The sequence below is a fragment of the Phialemonium atrogriseum genome (assembly GCF_030411735.1).
Source record: "Phialemonium atrogriseum strain 8032-3 unplaced genomic scaffold QBC33scaffold_5, whole genome shotgun sequence".
NCBI lineage: Eukaryota > Fungi > Ascomycota > Sordariomycetes > Cephalothecales > Cephalothecaceae > Phialemonium > Phialemonium atrogriseum.
The window spans coordinates 1,358,157-1,378,436 of NW_026848142.1; the positions used below are offsets into that span (position 1 = coordinate 1,358,157).

The 20,280-nt window shown below is 54.9% G+C and overlaps 8 protein-coding genes across 8 annotated transcripts; 4 read left to right on the forward strand and 4 right to left on the reverse strand.

Moving 5' to 3' along the window:
* Window positions 1–492: 492 nt before the first annotated feature.
* On the forward strand, window positions 493–2,279 carry QBC33DRAFT_446337 (uncharacterized protein; the record flags this gene model as incomplete). The annotated part of the gene is made up of 2 exons (XM_060424367.1): window positions 493–1,007; window positions 1,079–2,279. The coding sequence occupies 2 exons, from the start codon at window positions 493–495 to the stop codon at window positions 2,277–2,279; spliced, it is 1,716 nt and encodes a 571-aa protein (XP_060286463.1).
* Window positions 2,280–2,356: 77 nt separating this feature from the next.
* Window positions 2,357–4,039, reverse strand: QBC33DRAFT_446430 (uncharacterized protein; the record flags this gene model as incomplete). Its single annotated transcript, XM_060424376.1, has 2 exons — window positions 2,357–3,857; window positions 3,948–4,039. 2 exons carry the CDS (start codon window positions 4,037–4,039, stop codon window positions 2,357–2,359), a joined length of 1,593 nt encoding a protein of 530 aa, XP_060286464.1.
* A 541-nt stretch (window positions 4,040–4,580) lies between these two features.
* On the forward strand, window positions 4,581–5,559 carry QBC33DRAFT_446890 (RTA1 like protein-domain-containing protein; the record flags this gene model as incomplete). The annotated part of the gene is made up of 3 exons (XM_060424401.1): window positions 4,581–4,774; window positions 4,847–5,226; window positions 5,282–5,559. The coding sequence occupies 3 exons, from the start codon at window positions 4,581–4,583 to the stop codon at window positions 5,557–5,559; spliced, it is 852 nt and encodes a 283-aa protein (XP_060286465.1).
* QBC33DRAFT_617537 (uncharacterized protein) lies at window positions 5,323–8,680 on the forward strand. Its single transcript, XM_060432686.1, has 4 exons — window positions 5,323–5,806; window positions 6,062–6,099; window positions 6,361–6,504; window positions 6,555–8,680. Exons 1-4 carry the CDS (start codon window positions 5,678–5,680, stop codon window positions 8,596–8,598), a joined length of 2,355 nt encoding a protein of 784 aa, XP_060286466.1. The 5' UTR covers window positions 5,323–5,677; the 3' UTR covers window positions 8,599–8,680.
* A 714-nt stretch (window positions 8,681–9,394) lies between these two features.
* Window positions 9,395–10,390, forward strand: QBC33DRAFT_556675 (uncharacterized protein; the record flags this gene model as incomplete). Its single annotated transcript, XM_060429740.1, has 1 exon — window positions 9,395–10,390. One exon carries the CDS (start codon window positions 9,395–9,397, stop codon window positions 10,388–10,390), a length of 996 nt encoding a protein of 331 aa, XP_060286467.1.
* A 650-nt stretch (window positions 10,391–11,040) lies between these two features.
* Window positions 11,041–14,529, reverse strand: QBC33DRAFT_487373 (uncharacterized protein). The gene is made up of 2 exons (XM_060425427.1): window positions 14,045–14,529; window positions 11,041–13,985 (listed from the first exon to the last, which is right to left on the reverse strand). Exons 1-2 carry the CDS (start codon window positions 14,446–14,448, stop codon window positions 11,162–11,164), a joined length of 3,228 nt encoding a protein of 1,075 aa, XP_060286468.1. The 5' UTR covers window positions 14,449–14,529; the 3' UTR covers window positions 11,041–11,161.
* Window positions 14,530–14,917: 388 nt separating this feature from the next.
* On the reverse strand, window positions 14,918–16,671 carry QBC33DRAFT_603547 (uncharacterized protein; the record flags this gene model as incomplete). Its single annotated transcript, XM_060432186.1, has 6 exons — window positions 16,535–16,671; window positions 16,342–16,431; window positions 16,139–16,189; window positions 15,816–15,832; window positions 15,312–15,733; window positions 14,918–15,142 (listed from the first exon to the last, which is right to left on the reverse strand). Exons 1-6 carry the CDS (start codon window positions 16,609–16,611, stop codon window positions 14,918–14,920), a joined length of 882 nt encoding a protein of 293 aa, XP_060286469.1. The 5' UTR covers window positions 16,612–16,671.
* Window positions 16,672–17,081: 410 nt separating this feature from the next.
* QBC33DRAFT_316317 (uncharacterized protein) lies at window positions 17,082–18,889 on the reverse strand. Its single transcript, XM_060423539.1, has 2 exons — window positions 18,834–18,889; window positions 17,082–18,644 (listed from the first exon to the last, which is right to left on the reverse strand). The coding sequence occupies exon 2, from the start codon at window positions 18,607–18,609 to the stop codon at window positions 17,188–17,190; it is 1,422 nt and encodes a 473-aa protein (XP_060286470.1). The 5' UTR covers window positions 18,610–18,644; window positions 18,834–18,889; the 3' UTR covers window positions 17,082–17,187.
* Window positions 18,890–20,280: the final 1,391 nt, after the last annotated feature.

Genomic DNA, 20,280 nt, shown 5'->3' on the forward strand with positions numbered 1-20,280 from the left:
CTTCCTCGTCCCGCGAGCGAAATCGAGGCACGCAGCAGGGGATCTGTAGGAAGCGATATTACTGACCCCGCCTACCTCAAACCTTTGGGGTGGACATCCACAGCTTGCAAATACTATCCAGACGCAGCTCGACACTAGGTCGACCGGCTGTCGGCCAGGCGTACATGAGAAGAATGCTATTTGCCAAGTACAGGGGCTGCACCGCTCTCGGGCCCAATCCCGCGGGAATCATAAGTCGTGCATACAGACGGTACTTCTAATTGGCAGCGGAGCGAGGACAGTGGTTGCGTCTTGGAATGTCCCAAGGACACGCTAGGTAGAAGAGAGCCACCCTGTCCAAAGAGGTTCTTTATTCAGGCGAGAAACGCCCTTCGTCCCCCGTTGGCCATAGAGGTTCTCAACCATTCGCAACTATGATATAAGCGCCCTCCACCCCCAAACGCTCATAGATAGTAAATGCAACAATGGATTCCATTCGAGGTTTCTGCCAAAATGGATGGCCAAGATCAGCCCTCAAGAACACCTTGCGACTGCCAGCCGCACGAGTCCGATGTCTACGACGTGGTCATCGTCGGCGCCGGGCCTTGCGGCCTCGCTGTCGCCGCGCGGCTGCACGAGAGTACCCCGGCCGCCATCTTCACTGACGAGGAACACAGGCGGTTCCACTGGATACAGCGACACGGCCGGAAGATGACGCTCAAGAACTGCAAGAACGGCCGAGTGTCGCTCGCCGCGACACGGTACCAGAGACCTGAGTACAAGATGGCGGTCCTCGATGCCAACCACAACGAGTGGATGGGCCGCTGGAACCGCCTGTTCACGGCCTACCAGATCCCCCACCTGCGCAGCCATATGTTGTGGCATGTCGACCCGCACGACCGTGACAGCTTGCTGGCCCAGGCAGTTCGGCAGGGTCGCGAGGCCGAGTTGACCGAGTTGAAGGGCTGTGTAGGCAAGGAGATTAGCAAGCACGCAAAGAAGAAGAAGGCCCGCTACATTGGCTCCAAGTAAGTGCTTGCTGTTATTGCATTGGATTTGAAATGCCGTTGGTAATTATGGGACTAACCGGCAATTGAAGACAGGAAGCCCATGTCGACATCAACGAGCGTGACCGCAAAGACTACTTCAATCCCTCCCAAGCACTCTTTTGTGATCACTCCAACGACGTGGTCGACAGATACAACCTCCGGGACGGACTGATCTTTAAGGAGTGTCTGCGTGACATCGATTACGGCGTTGTCAATGGCATCTCAGAGGAAGGGGATAGTCTCTTCACCGTCACAACAGACAAGGGCCGCCTCCACGCCCGAGCCGTTGTCCTTGCCGTCGGCCCGGCAAACGATGCCCAGATCCCCCACGTGCCGGGCATGACAAGAGTCTCTACCAAAACGACCGACGGACAACAGCGGTGCGCATTTCCGCAGGCGTGCCACAGCATGCACATCAGCACCTTCCCCGACGCTGTCGTCAGGGAGCGCATGGCGGCAGGCCAACAGACCAACATACTGGTCGTCGGCGGCGGCCTCACCTCGGCGCAGCTCGCCGACCTCGCCATCCGGCGCGGCGTCTCGCGAGTGTGGCACATCATGCGGGGGCCACTGCGCGTGAAGCACTTCGACGTCGACCTCGCGTGGATGGGCAAGTTCCGCAACACGGAGCAGGCGCGGTTCTGGCTGGCCGACTCGGACGAGGAGCGGCTGGCCATGTTGAGAGAGGCCCGCGGGGGCGGGAGCATCACGCCGCTGTTCTACAAGCGGGTCAAGCAGCACGTCGCTTCGGGCCGGCTGGTGCTCCGCGAGAAGACGGTGTTGGCGGAGGCGAGGTTTGACGCCAAGGCAAGGCAGGGCTCCAAGGGAGGGGGCGCGTGGGTGGTAAAGGCGGAGCCGCCACTTGAGGGGCTGCCGGCTATGGACTATATCTACTTCGCCACGGGGATCCAGACCGACTTCAAGGCCCTGGGATATCTTCAGACGATGATGGAGCGTCACCCCATTGAGGGATTTGGTGGGTTCCCTTGCCTAAATGACGATCTGATGTGGAACGATGGGGTGCCTCTGTTCTTCGCTGGCAGGCTAGCGGCCCTGCGGCTTGGGCCTGCTGCACCGAATCTTGGCGGCGCTCGCCTCGGGGCGGAGCGAATTGCTTGGGCTCTTGAGAATACCATTGCCAAGTCAAGAGGAGTAGACGAAAATCTGAGCTTACACGGCGAGGATGGGGATAAAGTGATTGGGTATTGTGCTGGGAGAGGCAGTAAATATAGCAGTCTATCAGAGGAATGATAAAGAGCGCCTCGATCTCGAAACAAGTACTTCTTCCGCAATGCCCGCCTCGTCGGCGCAAGGGTTTTTGCAAGAGTCTACCATGTGAGCAGTTTCTCATGGCTCCAACCCTCCTCCCCCTGGCGGCCCGCCCTCATCCGGACCGACCTGTTCTCCAGGTCGATCTCGGCCCGCATCCTCCGCACGCGCGCCCACCCGGGTACATCCCGGTATCCACGCACGTCGCCCAGCCCCTCCTCCTCGATGGCGACGATCTCGCGCGCCAGCCGCGCCGCCCCGACGCTGTCCCACACGGCCTCCCGGCGGCGCGGCGACGCCTCCAGCAGCGCGACAGCGCGGCGGCGCGTCTGCGGGTGGCGGCACTTGACGGCGACGAAGTAGAGCAGGGGCACGACGCCGATGTCGACGGAGAAGCAAGACGACGTGTAGCTCGCCGCCGAGGAGGAGGAGGAGTGGAGGAGGAGACGCTCTGCGCCGGCGACGATGAGGTCGAACTCGGCGTGGAATCGGTCGTGGGCCGTCTCGGTCTGCGAGTGCCGGTTTGCGAAGAGCATGTGGCCGCCGATGTGCCATAGCTTGAGTACCTCGACACCGGGGTTGTCCGAGGGATTGTCTGCTGTCGGGTTGCGGGCGAGGTACTCGGTGAAGTTTATCGACCACTGGGCGAGGAGTCTGCCGAGGTTTCTATCCTCTTGGTTCTCGAGTGTGGCAGCAGCGTTGCTGTGTGAGAGGATCTCGGGGAGAAGGTACGCCAGTAGCGAATAAAGCATGTCGCGCGCTTCTTTCAGGGTCGAGAAAGGCTCCATCTCGTTCCGCGTTTGCGTCGCTAGGCGCAACGGCACCGCCGGAAATGACGGCATTGTTCTCGCTTGCAGCACCATGGTTGTATACACGGGCTCGAGTTTCGTCCTGATCATGTGCCCGCCGGGAGACCAGAATGAGGTGCAGTTGGGCAGGGAGGCTCCGTTGGTATGCCATTGGGAGAGGATAGATAGGCTGCTCCGAAGATGTGTGTGAGCCGCCGAATAGGCCCCGCGCAACCATTCGAAGATGATGCAGAGCACGGAGCTTGCTAACGTGACGTCCAGGGCGGCCCATCCACGGTTGAAAATGTGGTCATTCAAGAGCCTTACCCCTTTGGTATATTCACTGATGGACTGGTTTCGCAGACTATCGGCCTCAGAGTTCCCGGGGGTGTCATCGCCGGTCTGGAAGCTTTCGTGGAGGGTCCCCAGAGCCACGATCAGCTGTCGCACGCATGATTCTCTGTGGCCGATTTGGAGAACCAGGCAGCTCCAGAAGTCGTTGTCAAAGTAGCCTGAGAATTCGCGCGATGCGCGGTGCTGGAAGTAGTGCAACGATCGGTGTCCTCTTTGGTCCAAGACGAGGGCGGGATCGCTTAGCATTTTGCGCGGAGCAAGAAGGGTTAAGGATGAATCTGATGTCATAATATGTGGTTCAACCCGGCCTGCTCGGGAAACTGCCCTTGTCCCGGAGGGGTACCCGTCGCATGAGCGACCTGTGCTGGAGCATCGCTGACAAAGAGGGCGCATCAAGTCACATTTAACACGCCTGATTCTGTTGGGTCGACGATTAGATTCCGATTTGGGCTATTACCCGACCTCCAGCGGGTATAGTTCTGAATGTTCTGGATCGGAGATCACTTACCGACACACGCCACAGCCGAGGCTGGAGCGAGTGTGTTTGGCTCTGATACGCTTCCCCGTTTGTGAAGGGGTGTCTTTGGCCGAGTCCCCCATGTTCTTGGTTGGCAGGCCAATTATATGACGGACGTGATTGGTTGGGCGACAGGAGGATTACCACAGTAATTTTACCACTGGCGGTGGACCCTGGCAAGCAGCAAATAATACGCGGCAAGAGCAACTGAAAGCGAACCAATAGTTAGAGCGAGTAGAGATGCAGTCCGGTCATGCAACTGGGATAAAAACTTCAAAACGATTTGAGATGCGAAAGTTGCTGGGCAGGTAATTGCCCGATTACCTAGTCCAGAATCTCAGAGATATACGGTAGCGTAGATTCAGGGGGTGGAGAGCCGGGCCCTGATTGGCCGGCTCGTCTACGGACCAATCGCAGATTGGAGACCTTACCCCTGTGCGCCAATTGCGCCCAGTCCGTCCCGATTGGCCAGCTCGTCTAAGATAGCCAAGCATCACCGGCACTGCCGTGTATAAGAACACCATCTACGGGCACTTGGTTCATGTGTTTTGTATCTCCTCTGTTCTTTATTGGTGGTCGGCCTCAAGTCCCATCCTTCGAAGCTACACACGCAGCTATCTCCCGATGGATACACCTAACCTCGGAGGAAATGCCTTCTACCTGGCCTGCTATGCGGTCCTCCTCCCGCCTCAAATATTCCTTGGGATTCGGTACAAGACTTGGGGCTTCTCTTTCGGAGTGCTCTGTGGTCTCGTCCTGGAAATAGTTGGGTACGCTGCTCGCATTCAGCTGCACTATCACAAGGACACATTTGTCATGTAAGTTGATATTTTACGTGGCAAGTAAATTACTCGACAGGGAACCCAGCGCTTACATCCGGGGGTTCACAGGTATCTAGTTTGTCTTACCATCGGGCCGGCCTTTTTCAGCGCCGCTATCTACCTATGCCTAGCCCGCGTCATCGAGGTCTACGGAAACCACCTCTCGCGCTTTCGTCCACGAACATACACCATCACCTTCATGGTCTCCGACTTTATCGCCCTTGTTTTTCAAGCGTCCGGGGGGGCAATACTTGGGCGCCGGGATCCGGCCATGATGGACATGGGCCTGGCCATTATCCAGACCGGACTGGCGGCGCACCTGGTTGGCATTGCCGCATTTGTAATATTGGCTGTGGAATTCGGAATTAGAACATACAAGGGCCGCGGGCAGTGGAACCCAAAGTTCGATTCTTTGCAGAAGGCCCGGAAGTTTCACTGTCTCCTCATAAGTATGTCACCGTAGGCCTGAATCTCTGTTGGTCGACTTTAGCTAACTTGGACAAGGCCTCGCTGGATCAACATTGTGTATATTTGTCCGGACCGCTTTTCGAGTTGCGGAGCTTCGTCAAGGATTAAACAGCAAGCTTGCCAATAACGAGGTGGCGTTTATGCTGCTTGAAGGAGCCATGGTTGTCATTGCTGCCACCTGCATTACAGCTTCCCACCCGGGCGTTGCGTTTCAGGGCAGATGGGGGGAGGCAGATTTCCAGCTTCGTTCGAGAAGGGAAAAGAATGGTTTCCAAGAAGCAACCTCAAGCCCTGTACCACTGGGACCAATATAGACACTGCAGGCTACACCGACGAACTGACGACGTTTGCACAAAACTATCGATCGACCTCCTTGGTAGACTATCTGGGTAGGACTGTACCAAAGTGCTGATCCCCCTTCGCCTCAAAATAATGACCATCGACGATTTTCTGCGTGCCTGTCCCGAAATTGTTGTATTGGCGATTCCCGTCGCAGTGCTGATGGGCAGTACCGGCCTGCCTGTTGCAATCAGGGTCGCTCGGAAGCTGTGGACTCGCATGGTGTGTCTCGGCTGTGCCCATGTCTCTAATCCACCGACGTAGCTCCCCACAAACAGCCACGAACCTAGGATCGTCCGTACTGGCAAACTTGGTCATATCCATATGGTTGCTACGGATTCCGATCGGAATGTACCCGGGTAGAATCGCCGAATCTTGTGGTACGACCTATTGTCGACGCGTCAGTATTTGGGGCCTTGCCTGGGCCTTGCCTGGGCCTTGCCTGGCCTAGCCCCAACTTACTAAACCAACTCCCAGCAAGTGCAGTTCCTCATAGAAGCAACTAATCTCGATCGGTGGCAGTCCTTCCCTGCTGCGTGCCATGACAATCGTGTGAAAGCTGTCCTGAATCCGCGCAAACACCTCGGGAATCGCGTCTCAGGACCTCCACGACCTCGGAATTCGTCTGCTTCACGAGGCCGATGGATCGGGACAGGAGCTCGGCCCACCTAGCGAGGCCCGCTCCATGGTGCGGCGTGCCGAGAAATATTATACCGCGAGTTGAACGAAGGATATTCTGGAGATGTCGCTCCGGTCGCTGTCTTGACGTCATCAAGCAACGCTCTCAAAGCCTGCCGCGTAATCCAAGGTCGCAACGAGAATGTCATCGATCGCCCCGACATCTTCGCCCAGCTCGAAATCCTCTTGCCGCCAAAGTCCGAGTACCAGAGCGCCGCCCTCTGCGGCCTCGGCGGTTCCGGGTAAGCCATTGACTGCTCTTGCAAATGGTGCGCAGACTAACAACCAAAAGGAAAACCCAGGTGGCGCTTGAATACGGCCACCGCCGATGCCGCGACCCCGCATGCTCCGTCTTCTGGGTCCACGCCGACAACGAGACGACGTTCGCGCAGGATTACAAGACGATCGCAAGGAAGCTAGGCCTCGCAGACAACCTCGACGGCAAGGAGCTGCTGGTGGCTGTGCGCGAGCGCATCGAGGCGGACCCATGCTGGGTGGTCATCTTCGACAACGCCGACGACCTGGCGTTGTTTGGCGTCGGCCAGACGTCCCACGACACGTCGGGTGGCCAGGTGGAGGAATCGACGGGGAAACCAGCAAGCTTGTACGACTACATCCCGCAAGGTGCCACCGGGACGGTGCTGTGGACAAGCCGCGACGGACGAATCGTCGGAACTCTGGTTGGCGCGCCGCGGGGGATCCGGGTCGGCCCAATGTGCGGTGACGAGGCGATGGCACTACTGGAGACATCAAGAAACGAAAAGATCAGCAGTGAAGAGGTTGGCGACGCTGGGAAATTACTCGAAAAGCTCCAGTGGCTCCCTCTGGCCATCTCGCAAGCTGGAGCATACTTGCGGAGGACGTCGATGATGATAACAGAGTACTTGTCCAGACTGGAGGAGGAAAAGGAGCGATGGCGAGTCCTCGAGGCGACGGAATTTGATCGGCACCGACGACCCAACGTACCCAACAGTATTTTGGAGACGTGGAGCATTTCAATCGAACGTATTCGACTAGGCAACGAAATGGCATACAAAATACTGCACATTATTGCGTATGTTAACAACCAAAACATCCCGTTTGAGATACTAGCGGCAGCAGGTATGTTCGGCGACGAGGTACCGAAGGGGGAGTCGTGGGAGGATAAGGATCGGGTGGTGGAAGCTGCCACTCGACTAAAGGAGTTCTCGTTCCTCGAGTTGAACAGGGGAGAAGGGGGTGTGCAGAGCTACGAGATGCACAAGCTTGTTCAAGAGGCCACCCGATACAGACTCAGTGGGAGCAAGTCTGAAGGCGGAATATACTTTGCAAATGGGGCGATACAGATCATGGCAAAGCTCTTTCCCAAGCCGAAGCAAGAAACATGGGCAGAATGTGAGAAGTACATTGCGCATGCAGAACAAGTAGGCGAGTGGGCAGAGATTTGTAAGAAGGAGGTGGAGGTATCAGATCTTTTGACTCAAGTTTCGCGCTATTTATTCGAATGTGGGAGATGGAGGGAGAAGGAGCCGGTGGATAAGAGGGCATATGAGCTTCGGAAGCAGGTACTGGGGGGAAATGATCTGCGTACGATTTGGAGCATGGCATCGCTTGCGATAACATACCTTGAACAGAGGAAGTTTGACGAGGCGGAGAAGATCAATGTGGAAGCGTTGTTAAGGTTGCGGCAAGAGGGTTTAGGCAATGAGCATGACGAGACGATTCTGATCATGGTGTCACTTGCGGCGACATACCAGGGACAGGGAAGGTGTGACGAGGCGGAGAATATCTATATGGAAGCGTTGGGGCTGCTGCAGGTTCTTGGGGACAAGCATCACGAAACGATGGAGACCATGGCATTACTTGCAATAGTATACAATGCACAGGGGAGGTATGACGAGGCGGAGAGGATCCTGGTGGAAGCGTTGAGGCTATGGCGCGAGATTCTTGGGGACAACCATCTCGACACGATTGCCAGCATGGGGTTACTTGCAATGACATACCATAGACAGGGGAGGTATGACGAGGCGGAGAGGATCCAGGTGGACGTGTTGAGGCTACGGCGCAAGGTTCTTGGGGACAACCATCTCGACACGATTGCCAGCATGGGGTTACTTGCAATGATATACCATAGACAGGGGAGGTATGACGAGGCGGAGAGGATCCAGGTGGACGTGTTGAGGCTACGGCGCGAGGTTCTTGGCAACAAGCATCCCGACTCTCTGCACGCAATGTCTGACCTTGCTGTTACCTGGAAGAGCCAAGGCCGACGCGACGATGCGCTTGCCATGTTGGAGGAGTGCTTGCAACTGACACGCAGTGTCTTGGGGCCGGACCACCCCGAGGCGAAAGTTTAGACCAAACTCTTAATCGCTGGAAGGCTACAGAAACGCCAGAAGTGCTGGGTGTCTAGTGTGAAGAGAATGTTATTAATGAAAGTGCACCTGTCCACCCCTTACCACTTACTGGGCCCGGCGCCTGCCCCCATGTGTGTACTTGTACAAGGGGCTAGTCTCGGAGTTCCAAACGTGATCACCCGGACTCGAGGTGAGCTGGGCCGTGCACATGTCATATACTGTAGATTAAAGTCGCTCCTGGTCGCACGATAACAGTATTCCAGCCTTTGACTAGCAAGGACCATGGCTCCCCTCAAGGAAGGTATTGTGTCATCAGAACCTATAATAGTCTTCCACACATCAGCGGCGCGTCCCGTGCCCCCATCGAACAGTCTGGAGATCTTCAGGACTGTAGACTGGCTGCTCCCTTCTCAACGAGGCTTGAGAGGCTGGCGGGACTTCTTACGGTAATTGGTTGGCACAGGCTCTTCCGGGTCGGTCAGGAAAGCCTTGGTGGCAGAATGAGACCCCTTTGCTAGGCCTTCGTCAGCGCACCACGCACGCCCCCAGCACAGGACGCACACCCTTGGCACACCCACGAAGAAGGCAATTGCTGCGGTTTAGATTTAGAGACAGGCCTAGTAGGGGGGTGGGGGCACGGACCACTTTCCAAGTGCCAAGCAGCCGCTAAAATACATTCTTTGAAATTACGGAATACGAGACACGTCACCCATATATGTCTGTCTCAACCAGCGTGTCGTCCAGCACTTCTTTCCCGTGGCGGCGCCATCATCCAACGCGTTGCCACTGGTTCGAAATGTCTGAGCACGGTCTGGATCGTTCACCCTCCCCAAGCGAGGACTCAACTTCGTATTCCATGAGCGACATATCATGGACAGTCCGTCTCATGGAGCTGCCGCCAGAACTCCAAGCCGAGGTGTTCCTTCATCTACCGAACTGTATGGCCGCAGTTGCACTCCGTCTCTGCTGTCGCCAACTCAACGAGGTCTTACTCCAAAACGAGAAGAGGATTCTCTCCTCCCTACGCGAGCTGCTCGTAGCCCCATTCCGGGAGTTCTACGACTTTCTCCAGCGCCTGAAGCTTCCCGCCAACTCGGTAAAACTGCCGCCCCCTTCCGGCTGGCCGAACATGACGCCTGTGGCCTGCGCTGGCCTTGACAAGACGCCATTCGCGATCGATGTCCTGAGACATCTTCCTTACATCGACGAATTGCACGTCAAGTCCAATGAGACTAATATCGACTACAAATGCAATGCGGTGGACTATTCGAAATTTACTTCTGATAACTTCAGCACGTACCGCGAGGAGGAATTCTGGGCTTTGGAGTGGCAGGGAGTAGACGAGGAGGAGCGCATCTCTGGAATCAAGCATGTTGTCATGATCGCCGAAGGATACGAGAGCGGCGGCATCGTTCTCCTCTTGGACACCTTCACCGGTACCATCTTTGAGGAGATAGTGAGGACGGATTCAGGTGTCAGGCTACCTCCCGATGAATACTTTCGGTCGAGGATGGAGAGACTTCGAAAGCTGGACCAAATTTTCGTCGCGGGTTTTGACCCTTGGAAGGAAGATGGGAACATTTCCAGCGACGATTTCGAGGCCGCATATGACGCCGACCATATGGAGAGCCAAGGCGAACCAGTGTGGGCTGAAGGCGATTTCGACCAAGATGAAATGTTCTTGTGGGTGAGGCACTTACATCGAAAGTTTGGCTGGCCGGGACCTGATTGGAAGAAAGGGGAGTGCATGGAGGCTGTTGAGGACTTTGTTCAGCGGCTGCCGATTTGGTAAACTACCTATTGAGTTGAAATGCAGTGACTAGCTACTGGTCTGCGAGGAGTATTCTAGCTTCTCTAGAGCACTAACGAACATGTTAGCATCTAGATCCCCGGCCATATGTCAATGCAACACGCTGTCTCAGTCCCTGTCGTGAGTTACAGGTTTTGGATAGTTTGGGAGAGGGCACGAATTGTCCAAGACACGAATACTCCCAAGTCCAGTGTTCTGCTGAGTCTCTTGTTATCGGTGCTGGCATTCGGAGGAAGCATGACCGGGCCGCCTTTGGCATCGCGGATGAATAGGCTTCTGGTAAGCTATCCTGGAATTTGGGGATTAACTCCCGAAAACTAACTTAACAGGTTTCTTCAGGTGTGTATGCGACCAACCACATACTTGTCTGCGATGCTCCCTTCCTTCTTAATCAACTTCGATCCTGGCAGTGCATAGGATGGGAACGAATAGCCCCGTGGATTCCAAGTGAGAGATCATAGGCTGATCTTCCACTTCAAAACCTCTCAGGGATCCAACACGGAGAAAGAGCAAGTTGTTCTTGATGGCCAAGTGGGTTCTGCCTTCGTTGCTTTTACGAAATCCTTGTAGAGATTAATATTTGCTTCAATGTTAACGCCATTAGACTAGCTGATTCTGCGTAGAATTTATGTCTCATTAGAACTAATAAAATTTAGTCGATATTTTGGAAGGGACAATGAAATACGTTCAATGTTAAGCTGACGATGACCAACACTACCTACTCAAATCATAAAGTATGTCATCTGGGAAATCTCAGAATACCCGAACCGTAAAGTCTCCACACAGCCTCCCACCACATTGGAATACAACTCCGTAGATTTCCCAGTCAAAATCAAGCAGCTTATCCAACCCCGCCGGGGGATATAACTTGGACATGTCGGAGTTGTCCTGGGATTTATCCTCCCCTTCCAGATCCTGTCCCTGTACTCTGCGGGCCAGCAACTTGTCCAATGAAGCTAGATTAGGCGGTTTAAAAATGTCCAGAAGTTGGTGGAGATTGACACGGCATAACTCCACGGGCCCATCCGACTCGGTAACCTCCGGCCAGACGAGAAAGAAGAAGTCGGGGTCTGCACCAGCTCGGAGGTGGGCCTCTAGGACTTCGGCGAACCTCTTCAGCCACTCTAGACTGAGATGAGGGGGCCAGGTGGCCTCAACGCGGCGCTTCCAGCAGTATGTACGGACATTGCTGGCAAAGTCCCGGAGGATGACCATCCACACCGGAACGCTGCCAACGTCGCCACTTACTGTGTTAAGAGATGATGTCGCAATCGCTGTCTCGACGAGATCTGTTGAATGCCCTCCTCTCGATAAGATATCCCGGACCAGTTCGACGTCAGTACCAATTGACGCGCTAAGGAGGAGGTTGAGCTCCGTGGTGTCAACTTGATCGATAGAGACCCCACTCGAAAGCTTTTGCCGGACGTACGCGCCCTGGTGCCAATATGCTGCCCAATGAAGGAATGAACAGTCATGGCCGTCTATGGTGTGCCACCTTCGCGATGAGGTTTCGGTGATCTCCATCTTTCCTAGGAAACATGGACCCCATCGAGGAGATCGGCTGCCCCGCCGTGCGAGCGCCTTTGCTGGTGATTTGGAAATGATGTGATCGAACTGTTGAACGTATTGTAAGGGAGGCGTGTGGCCCTCCCTGACACGGTCAGAAAGCCAGATGAATGTGTACTCGAACATGTCCCGGATTCGGTCCTGTGGGGCGACGTTTGGAAAGAACTGAGCTTCTGCGATGTAAAGCCGACAGTACGCCCGCATTTCGTCCTCGGCTGACGAGAAGAGCGGGCGCCTAATCTTCCACTCGTCCCGCAAGAAGTCGCGGACGGAGCGGTGGAAAAAGTCGACGCGGTACCTCAGATATAAGTCAGTTGGGGATTGGAGAGTAGAAATCTCAGTGGTGTCCTGAATCTCCAGAAGGCCTTGCGTCAGCAAGTGCAGAAGCTTGCGGGCCTTGGCGAGCTTTTCTTCGATGACGGAGGAGTCATACGGCTCTATAGCCCGATCGAAAGGGAACTCGGAGCGAGCTGAGTCCTGAAACCAGCCCAAGTCTCCAAGCCAGGCGCAAAGCAGCCCGTTGAGTGGGCGGTTGATAGTGCTGTTAGTTACAAGATACAGCAGCATGTCGGACCTCCTCCGTACATGCGGAGTTGGATCGACCCGGTCCAGCATCTGGCGGAACATGGCGTTCAAGTCGGTGGGGAAATCCTTGACCCTCTCGTGGAGGGACACCTCGTCGTCATCGCCTTCCAGGACGCCGTTTATCAGCGACTGCACGACGAAAACAGCCCAGACGAAAACGCCCTCAGCCTTGTCGACGATATCCACGACCAGTCCTTGGCAAATGTCATGCCCCGATTTGTAGTCCGGGGCGAGCAGCTCACTCTCGAACCGAGCCCTCGCGAACTTTGTAAGGTCGCTTCGATTTAGCTGCCCGAAGTCGACAATGGTGCCGGAATCTGTGAAAACCTTGAGAAATATCGTATCTGGACGAGCGGAGCAAATGATCTTGACGGCGTCAGAGCGCGCCCAGGCGGCCAACTGCTCTGCTAGCTGTCTGTGGTCTGAACTCTTTCCTTCGTACTCATCCAGCCCGTCTATGAAGTAGCAAAATCGATGGGTATCAACATCGGTATGCTCCATCAGCCTCCCGAAGGCCTCTGCGAGCTCCTTGATTTGGAACTCGGCCGCATCCGGCGTTCCTACCGTATCCCGACAAGGGAAGACTTTGGGCATGAGCTCAGGACATTGACACAGCGTATGGTAGATGATCGTGCGGTGGAACCCCTCGAGTGACTTCTGCAACGGATCGTCCGATCTCCAGAAGAACAAGTTAATGGTAACCAACTTCCGGCCCCCTGCCCAACCGGCCAGCTCCTGTCGAACAAGACTGTGATGTGCGAGGAACTTCATAAGAGTGGACTTCCCGCAGCCTGCCTTGCCGTAGATGAAGAATGTGCTGCCGTTGTACGCAAGAAACTGCTGCAATTCCTTCGACACGAGTTGTCGACCTATGTCTTCGGTCGTCATCAGCATCAGCTGGAATGAAGAGGGGGTTCCGCTTGTATTTGGAGCAACTGCGATCTGATGGCGGATTCCCTCTACCGCCCAGCTAAAGGTTCCGGAGGCAGGCCGCTCTATATTGCCCTCTCGGCGGAGTATTGAGGCAAAGTGCAACCTTCGGAGGACTCGATTCTCTCTGGGCAGAGACTCGACCAGAGACTGGAATTCGCCGAGTTGGTGCACTAGCTTTTCGAGTGAGCTTCCATGCTCCGACATTTCTGTTCGTCGTTGCTCCATTCTTGGATCTTGCACCAGGTTGAGAAGCTCGTCGAATTTACCGGAGAGATGATCAATTTTCTCCATGGCCTGATTAGACGTGGAAGTCAGACGTTGAACTTTATCCGCGACGTCGGTACTCTGCCCTCGAAGTCCTTGACACTCCATTTGAAGAGTAGCAGATAGCTTGCTCTCCAAGTCCTCCATGCGCCGCGCGCTGGTGTTTGAAAGATCGACACCAATCTGGTGGAGCTCTTGCAGATGCTGCTTAATGGGGGACTGCGCTGCGCTGCGGGTAGACATCAGCGCCATCTCCGAGCTATCTTGAAGTGAAAGGGGGCTCCGTACAAGAGAAGGATAAGTAACCTGAGCTGAACTTGCCGTCGGTACTTGTCAAGTCGATTCTCCATAGATATCACGTTTTTCTGCTTCCTCAGGACAGCCCAGGCCGCGGCGAGGCTCCCCCACACGCCTCCATGCTTGTTCTTGAGTTTGTCTAGCTCCTCAAGCAATTCGCGCGACAATCCTTGGCAGTCCTTTGATACTTTCACCAGCTCATGGTCATTTTTCGCCTCTGGAATAATGTCCAAGCTTCTTGCTGCCTTCTCCAAATCATTGACGATGGCGGTGATATGGACATTCTCTTGGGTGGCCCCGCAAACTGAGTTGTGAACCTCATAGGCTCCGCGGACTATCTTTGTCGCAATGTCGATGAATGTGAGAATGCTAGAGGCAAATCCCACAGCTTCCATGATTTGGGAGCGTCCGGCTTTTATATAATGGAGTGCAAAACTTTGTCGAACCTTCCCGTCCGCTGCTTGGATGAGGGGAATGGGATGATAGAAAACCCAGCCGCACTCTCAGCCTGCAGATTCATGTGCCCCTCACCTGGAGGCGTTGTACTTGGTTGCACTTGTACATGTACATCGCTTGCCTTCTATTGGGCATCAAGTCTTGGTGCCCAAAAGCACATTTTACTGTGTATCACTACAAACACTCCTGGGCGAAATTACCATGCTCGTTCAGCATGTGAAGAGCTAGCTGGTAACAGAGCTCCTAGAGGATTTGTCAGGCAATGTAGCCACATAGGCAGCACTTTAAACCATTTAGGCTTAATGTTTTTGATAAAGGGTATCGGCTCACATCTCGGCGCAGGGAATTTAAACTCGCTAATTAGTTCTCCTTGTTTCGTATAACGTCTTTTTTAGTTCATGAAGAGGCTCAACCATAACATCGTGATGCCGTGTCTGCATCCTGTCTTGTGGGGTAAAAGAAACCCAATTCTACCAGAGGCACATCGAGCCTTGTGTACCATATGGCGTAGAAAAGTCCCATTGGGATTTGTATTCTCCTCGCGATGAACTTGACCAATTGGTAATAGCCACGCTGCTTCCAAGGTGGTGTCTTCGCGACCGTCCTGTCCTTGGTACTCCTCCCCTCTCCTCTCTATTTCACGTAGTGATTATCAGCTCAAATCCCAATAATTCAACAGTGTTGCGGAAGGTGTAAAGTGCGCGGGATTGGGACAGTTAACATTGGAGAGTTCGACCCGGGCGCAGAGTGACGGATGACTGCAGTCCAAGTGAATGAAACGTGAATGCCTACCTCTCAATACGCTGGTTGCCGTCGCGTAAGCCCGGATCTCTTCTTTGGATAACACGCGGAGCACAATAACAAAGTCATTCCGAACCTCGAAACGCTCCTTGCCGATCGTCAACGCCTCAAGGCTCACTAGTTCAAGGGCTATCTTGGTCCATCTCGTACCAGGAGGAGCTTCTGTGACGGTATCCGGGAGAGGTGCGACACCTCCTCGGGTGGGGCTCAGCTCTTCTGCAAAGTTCAGAGTCGGAGACTTGAGAATTCCTTTCGGACGAAGACCCGCACTCTTCTCGCTATTAGACCGAAGGGCAGGATCAATTGTAGAGACGTGCTCATCTAGCGAGCCGGTCCTCTCCGCTTCGTGATGTGGATCAAAAGAAACCAGCTCGTCAAAATCAATATAACTGTCGTCGTTTTTATCGTCGCCCTGTCCAATATCTATGTAACGAGTGTCCCAGTATGCACAACCTCTTTCAGTGTAGTTGGTGGTATTGCTAGATTCGCTAGTATTAGAGCCTACCATTGCTCCCTTCCCACCTAGAGGTGAATCGGTTTCACCCCCTTTTTCCCCTTCTCTTCGATGCAAGGTATCCATTGCTGTTGTCACATCACTCAACGCCTCGCTGACAAGTGTCAACTCCGTCGGTAACAAATCGCGCGTGCTTCGGCGCCGCCAAACGGCAAGACTGAGTCGAGTGTGTACCTAGGCTAGGTTGTGGGCTTTGGGGCAGGGTCGGGGTCGGGGCTTCGGCAGCGTGGACAGCCCCACGAAACGGTTGGGCTGCGATGGATGGTCATGGGCCTGCAGCCAGAGCGTAATTAGGTGCCCTGCATGGGCATTACGGCAGGCTGTCCCGGTACGACGAGCGATAAGCTTCCCACTTGCCACGGATTCTGGTGTTGCCGCAGTATAATAATTAACACCGAATCCAGCTGGAGCTCCCACAATGTTTCCTGCAGAGTGAAGACGTTTGATTTCACGCTATATCGCCGCTGCCTCCAATAACACCAGCCAGGTGGAGACAACTGTTGCTTCATGGACTCACTGTGGCGATCCAGTGCATTCACCGAATTTGATTTTGACACTTTCGACTACGTGCCCGACAATGCTAAGTTGGAGTCCGAGCAGCATGCCACTGCGATCCAGGCCAAGTCGGCGGACGTGAAGGAAAATCTTTGGCCTTCAGCGAACCTGCATCTTGGACTAACTTGTGCTTAGAAACATACAGGCTGGCTTACACTCTGTAAGATGAGTGCTGAGCCTCAGTGGGGTGCTTGGTGTGACAGTGTATGGACGACTCTGCTCTCAGGCTCATTTTCCAACTCCCATCGATTAATGCTCTTCTAGTTATTATTACCCGGTTCCTGTGACTCGAATAATACCAATCTCAACGTCATGTACGTTTCACCATCCGACCTTGCTGCTATCCCTCCTGTGTCCTCTCCATGCGATGGTCCGGGGTGGTTTGGTGTATCTCCGAGGTTCCCCCGCGAGAAAACTAATTAGTCGCGGGCCAGTGACTCGTGCTTTCAGAGGTCGATTGGGGTGGAGTTGCGTTTCCTTGCTTGTTTTATGACCTTGCATATGCATATATGGCTTCTTCGCGGTGTTCGAAAATGCCAGATAGTCAGTCTCGTCGAATTTCCCTCTTCTCTTGGTAGGTATTATTAGAATACCCATCCAGTTGACTGGCAATGTGCGCTGAGATATATATATATATTTTGGCTCCCAAAAGCTGTCCCACAATTTCCAGAGAGGACTTGAGCATCAACTTCTAGTGTGACGAGATGATTATCCCAACGGCTTAGAGAACGCTGGCAATTCATCGTGAATCATGCATCGAATTGTATTCGATTCGGCACACTTCCCTGCCCTAAGCCCGTGTGGCTTGTCAGACTTTCCGGAGAAGCTTCTTCAAGAGTCTCAAACCTAAAGCCATGCAAATGCCGAAGCCAGAAATGAAGTAAAAGGTCCTAGACAGAACAAAGGCGACCAACAATGATTCCAACAACAGCACATCGGTGTCGCCGAAAACCAGTCGCAAAACGCTCGCAGAGGTATCCCCAGGGCCAAGATATTCCGTCTTCCTCTTCTTCCACCAGCCACATAGATCCCTGATCGACTTCTTCGACTGTGGGAAATTCCTCTCGGACAGAGCCAACTTCAACCACTGGGGACGTTCCGCCGGTAAATACCGAGGAAGCCAACACGGCATCAGAGCACGCGCGCCCTCCGGCACGAGTTCAGAGACCCACGGCGGCAACGGCAGCGGCGGCACCTCGGCATCGTCACCCTCCTTGACCGTCTTCGGATAATTGAGATCAAACAGGGCATTGACATATCTTGCCAACTCCCTCCCAAAAGCCGATTCCTCGACAAAGAAATACCCCACGACAGCCAAGCTCACAGCCCAGCTCACCACCCCCGGCAGCAGCAGGTACGCCAACGCCTGCACGAAGCTACACCACCGCCACCTCAGCGGCGAGGTCCTCACGGCCCTGACGAAGCACTCGACGTCGTACAGAACGTAACTCATCCAGGAGACCCTGATAAAGCAGTCCCACCGCTCCCCCCTGCCGGCGTGGTCGTCCTCTGTCTCCTCCTCGTGTGGCTTGATGCGCCTCTCCAGGCGGCGCGCCCAGAAGGGCCGGAGGCATCCGGCCTCGTCGTAGGGCTCCGCATCGCAGAACCTCCTCCAGCGGTTCACCGCGGCGATGGCGACGTCGGAATTGGTGAGGAAGTATTCGCGGTGGTTTGTCGGGCAGAGGAGGCAGTCCCCCTGGTCGACGCGGTGGTTGAGTAGCTCCTTCTGGGCCAGGCGCTCGACGCGGAGGTAGTGGCGAACTGGGATCGTGTTGACGCCTGGGGCGAGGTTGTATTGCCAGTTCTTGTGCAATTTTTCCAGCTGGGCCATTCGGTCTTGGATGGTCTTTGTTGTCGAGCCGACCTTGACAACTGTAGTTGGGGATAGGCCGCGGCGGACATGGAAAGTGTATGGGATACCGTTGGTCTCGTTCAGATCTTTGTCGGGAAGTTGTTCTTTGATCACTTTGCTGATTTCGTCGTCGACTTCGTAGGGACTCTTTACTTCTCTGGCTGCTGGGTTTCCCCTGGTCTCGTCACCGTCGGGGATCTTGCGCTCCTTCTTGGACCTATCTACACCGGCCCTTCGGCTGGGTGTCCCCTCCTCATCCTCGCCGGTTCTTGTTCCTGGGGTGACGCTAGAGTGATAGCCCGAATCGCCCGAGTTGCGGGTTACCGGTTTATTACGCCGGGGATTAGGCGGAGTGTTAGGCTGGCCTGTAACTGGCATAGAGCCTGCGGGATAGCTTTGTGCTGTGGAGGTGTCTGCCATTGAGATATTCAGCGCCGACGCACAAGCTGCCAAAAGTTAATTGAGAGGAGACTGGGAGAAGTCGTGGAGAAGCTGTAATCAAGGAGGCTGGGCTAGGACCTAGTGGGCACAGTTATAGGCCTCCTTTCCCCCCTGGCTCTGCGTGTGCTCGCTTCAGGCTTGGGCGGGGCAGTGCAATTCACCTGCCTGGTTCTGCTCACCGAGATCTAGACCCGACGGACTGGTTGAGCCGCTCGACTCCGATTTCCCACTGGTCCATCCCTAGCGGTAAAGATTCATCGCCTTCGCATACATGCACTGGGATATTTATAGGCAGCCAACTGACCAAATCATCCCGTCATTGGCCGGAGAGACAGGATAAAGGCGCAGCCTATATACTCGAGCCCGAGACTTCCTCGTGACGGGCCGCTCCCAGGGTATTGGCCTGCGCATGGAGCTCGGCTTCTTCGACGTGACGTAATTAGGACCCAACTTGCACAAGCTCCGAAGGCATGGCCATTGCTGGCGATCGTCGTATCGAGACCACACAGCATCCTGCCGTGTATAAGGTATTGCGGTGATCCTAAGTCACTGCCGACGTAGCCGACCCAAACAATAATCTTGTGAGCCGCCCCGAGTTGTATCATTTTGGCGATTGGGACGGACCAAGTGCCCTTTTCACAGCGCAAGATGCGATGGTTTCGAGCTAAGAAGACCGCGCCAACTTCCTCGCGGCCCCGACGACTTCCTCCCATAATCCCACAGCAACGGGCTCCACCTCTCTCCTCGCTCGAGGCCTCTCCCCTCGTCCCACTTCTAGCGTCGTCTAGTGCCCCCAGCTAGTCCACGCCATGCTCACTACCGGAACACTCCTGTTGTCTCCGCCAACCTTTGGCTTGAGGGTGAGGTGTCTTCCCCCAATGCCTGATTTCCTTGCCTCGATATCTGCCTTTAGCCTTGCAAACCCCATGTCCTTCCGCGGTATTCGACTTCTAGCTTCTTCTACTGTCGCCTGCCCAGAGCGAATCTTCTGCCACTCTATGCACACCTTGTTCTTTGCCGAGGGCAGCATGACTTTGTCAAACAGCTCCATAAATAACGTGTCCTCAGGGGGGAGTTGGTTAACCAAGGGCTTGGGCACAACAGTCTCAAGGTAGGTCGCCTGTAGGAGGAAATATCTCGTGATGCGGTTATTCAGCCCAGGGGATGGGTACCGGTTAGCAATGACATGGATAATTCCTAAGGCAGGGAGTTAATAGGTAGTCTTAGGGGATGGAAGGGGTTAGAGGGGATTTCAAGGCAAATAGACCAACCATCAAAGTAATGTAACTTGTCTGGAAATCGAACTCGGGATTCGGGAAGAAGCACAGTATTGGAGGAATAATTATCGAGCTCGAGATCCAGACATCAGAAGCTGGCAGAGACGAGCTTGACACAGCACTGGTCATTGGGGTTGTGCCTGAAAGAAAACCCTGGCCAATCCTCGTCGGTCTGGGATGCTTAATATGTGCTGATTGCGCTGTGAAAACCCCGGCGGGGGGGGGGGGGGGGGGGGGCGGCCGCCCGGGGGGGGGGGGGGGGGGGCGCGGGGGGGGGGGCGCGCGGCCGCGGGGGCGGGCGCGGGCGGCGGGGCGGGCGCGGCGGGCGGGG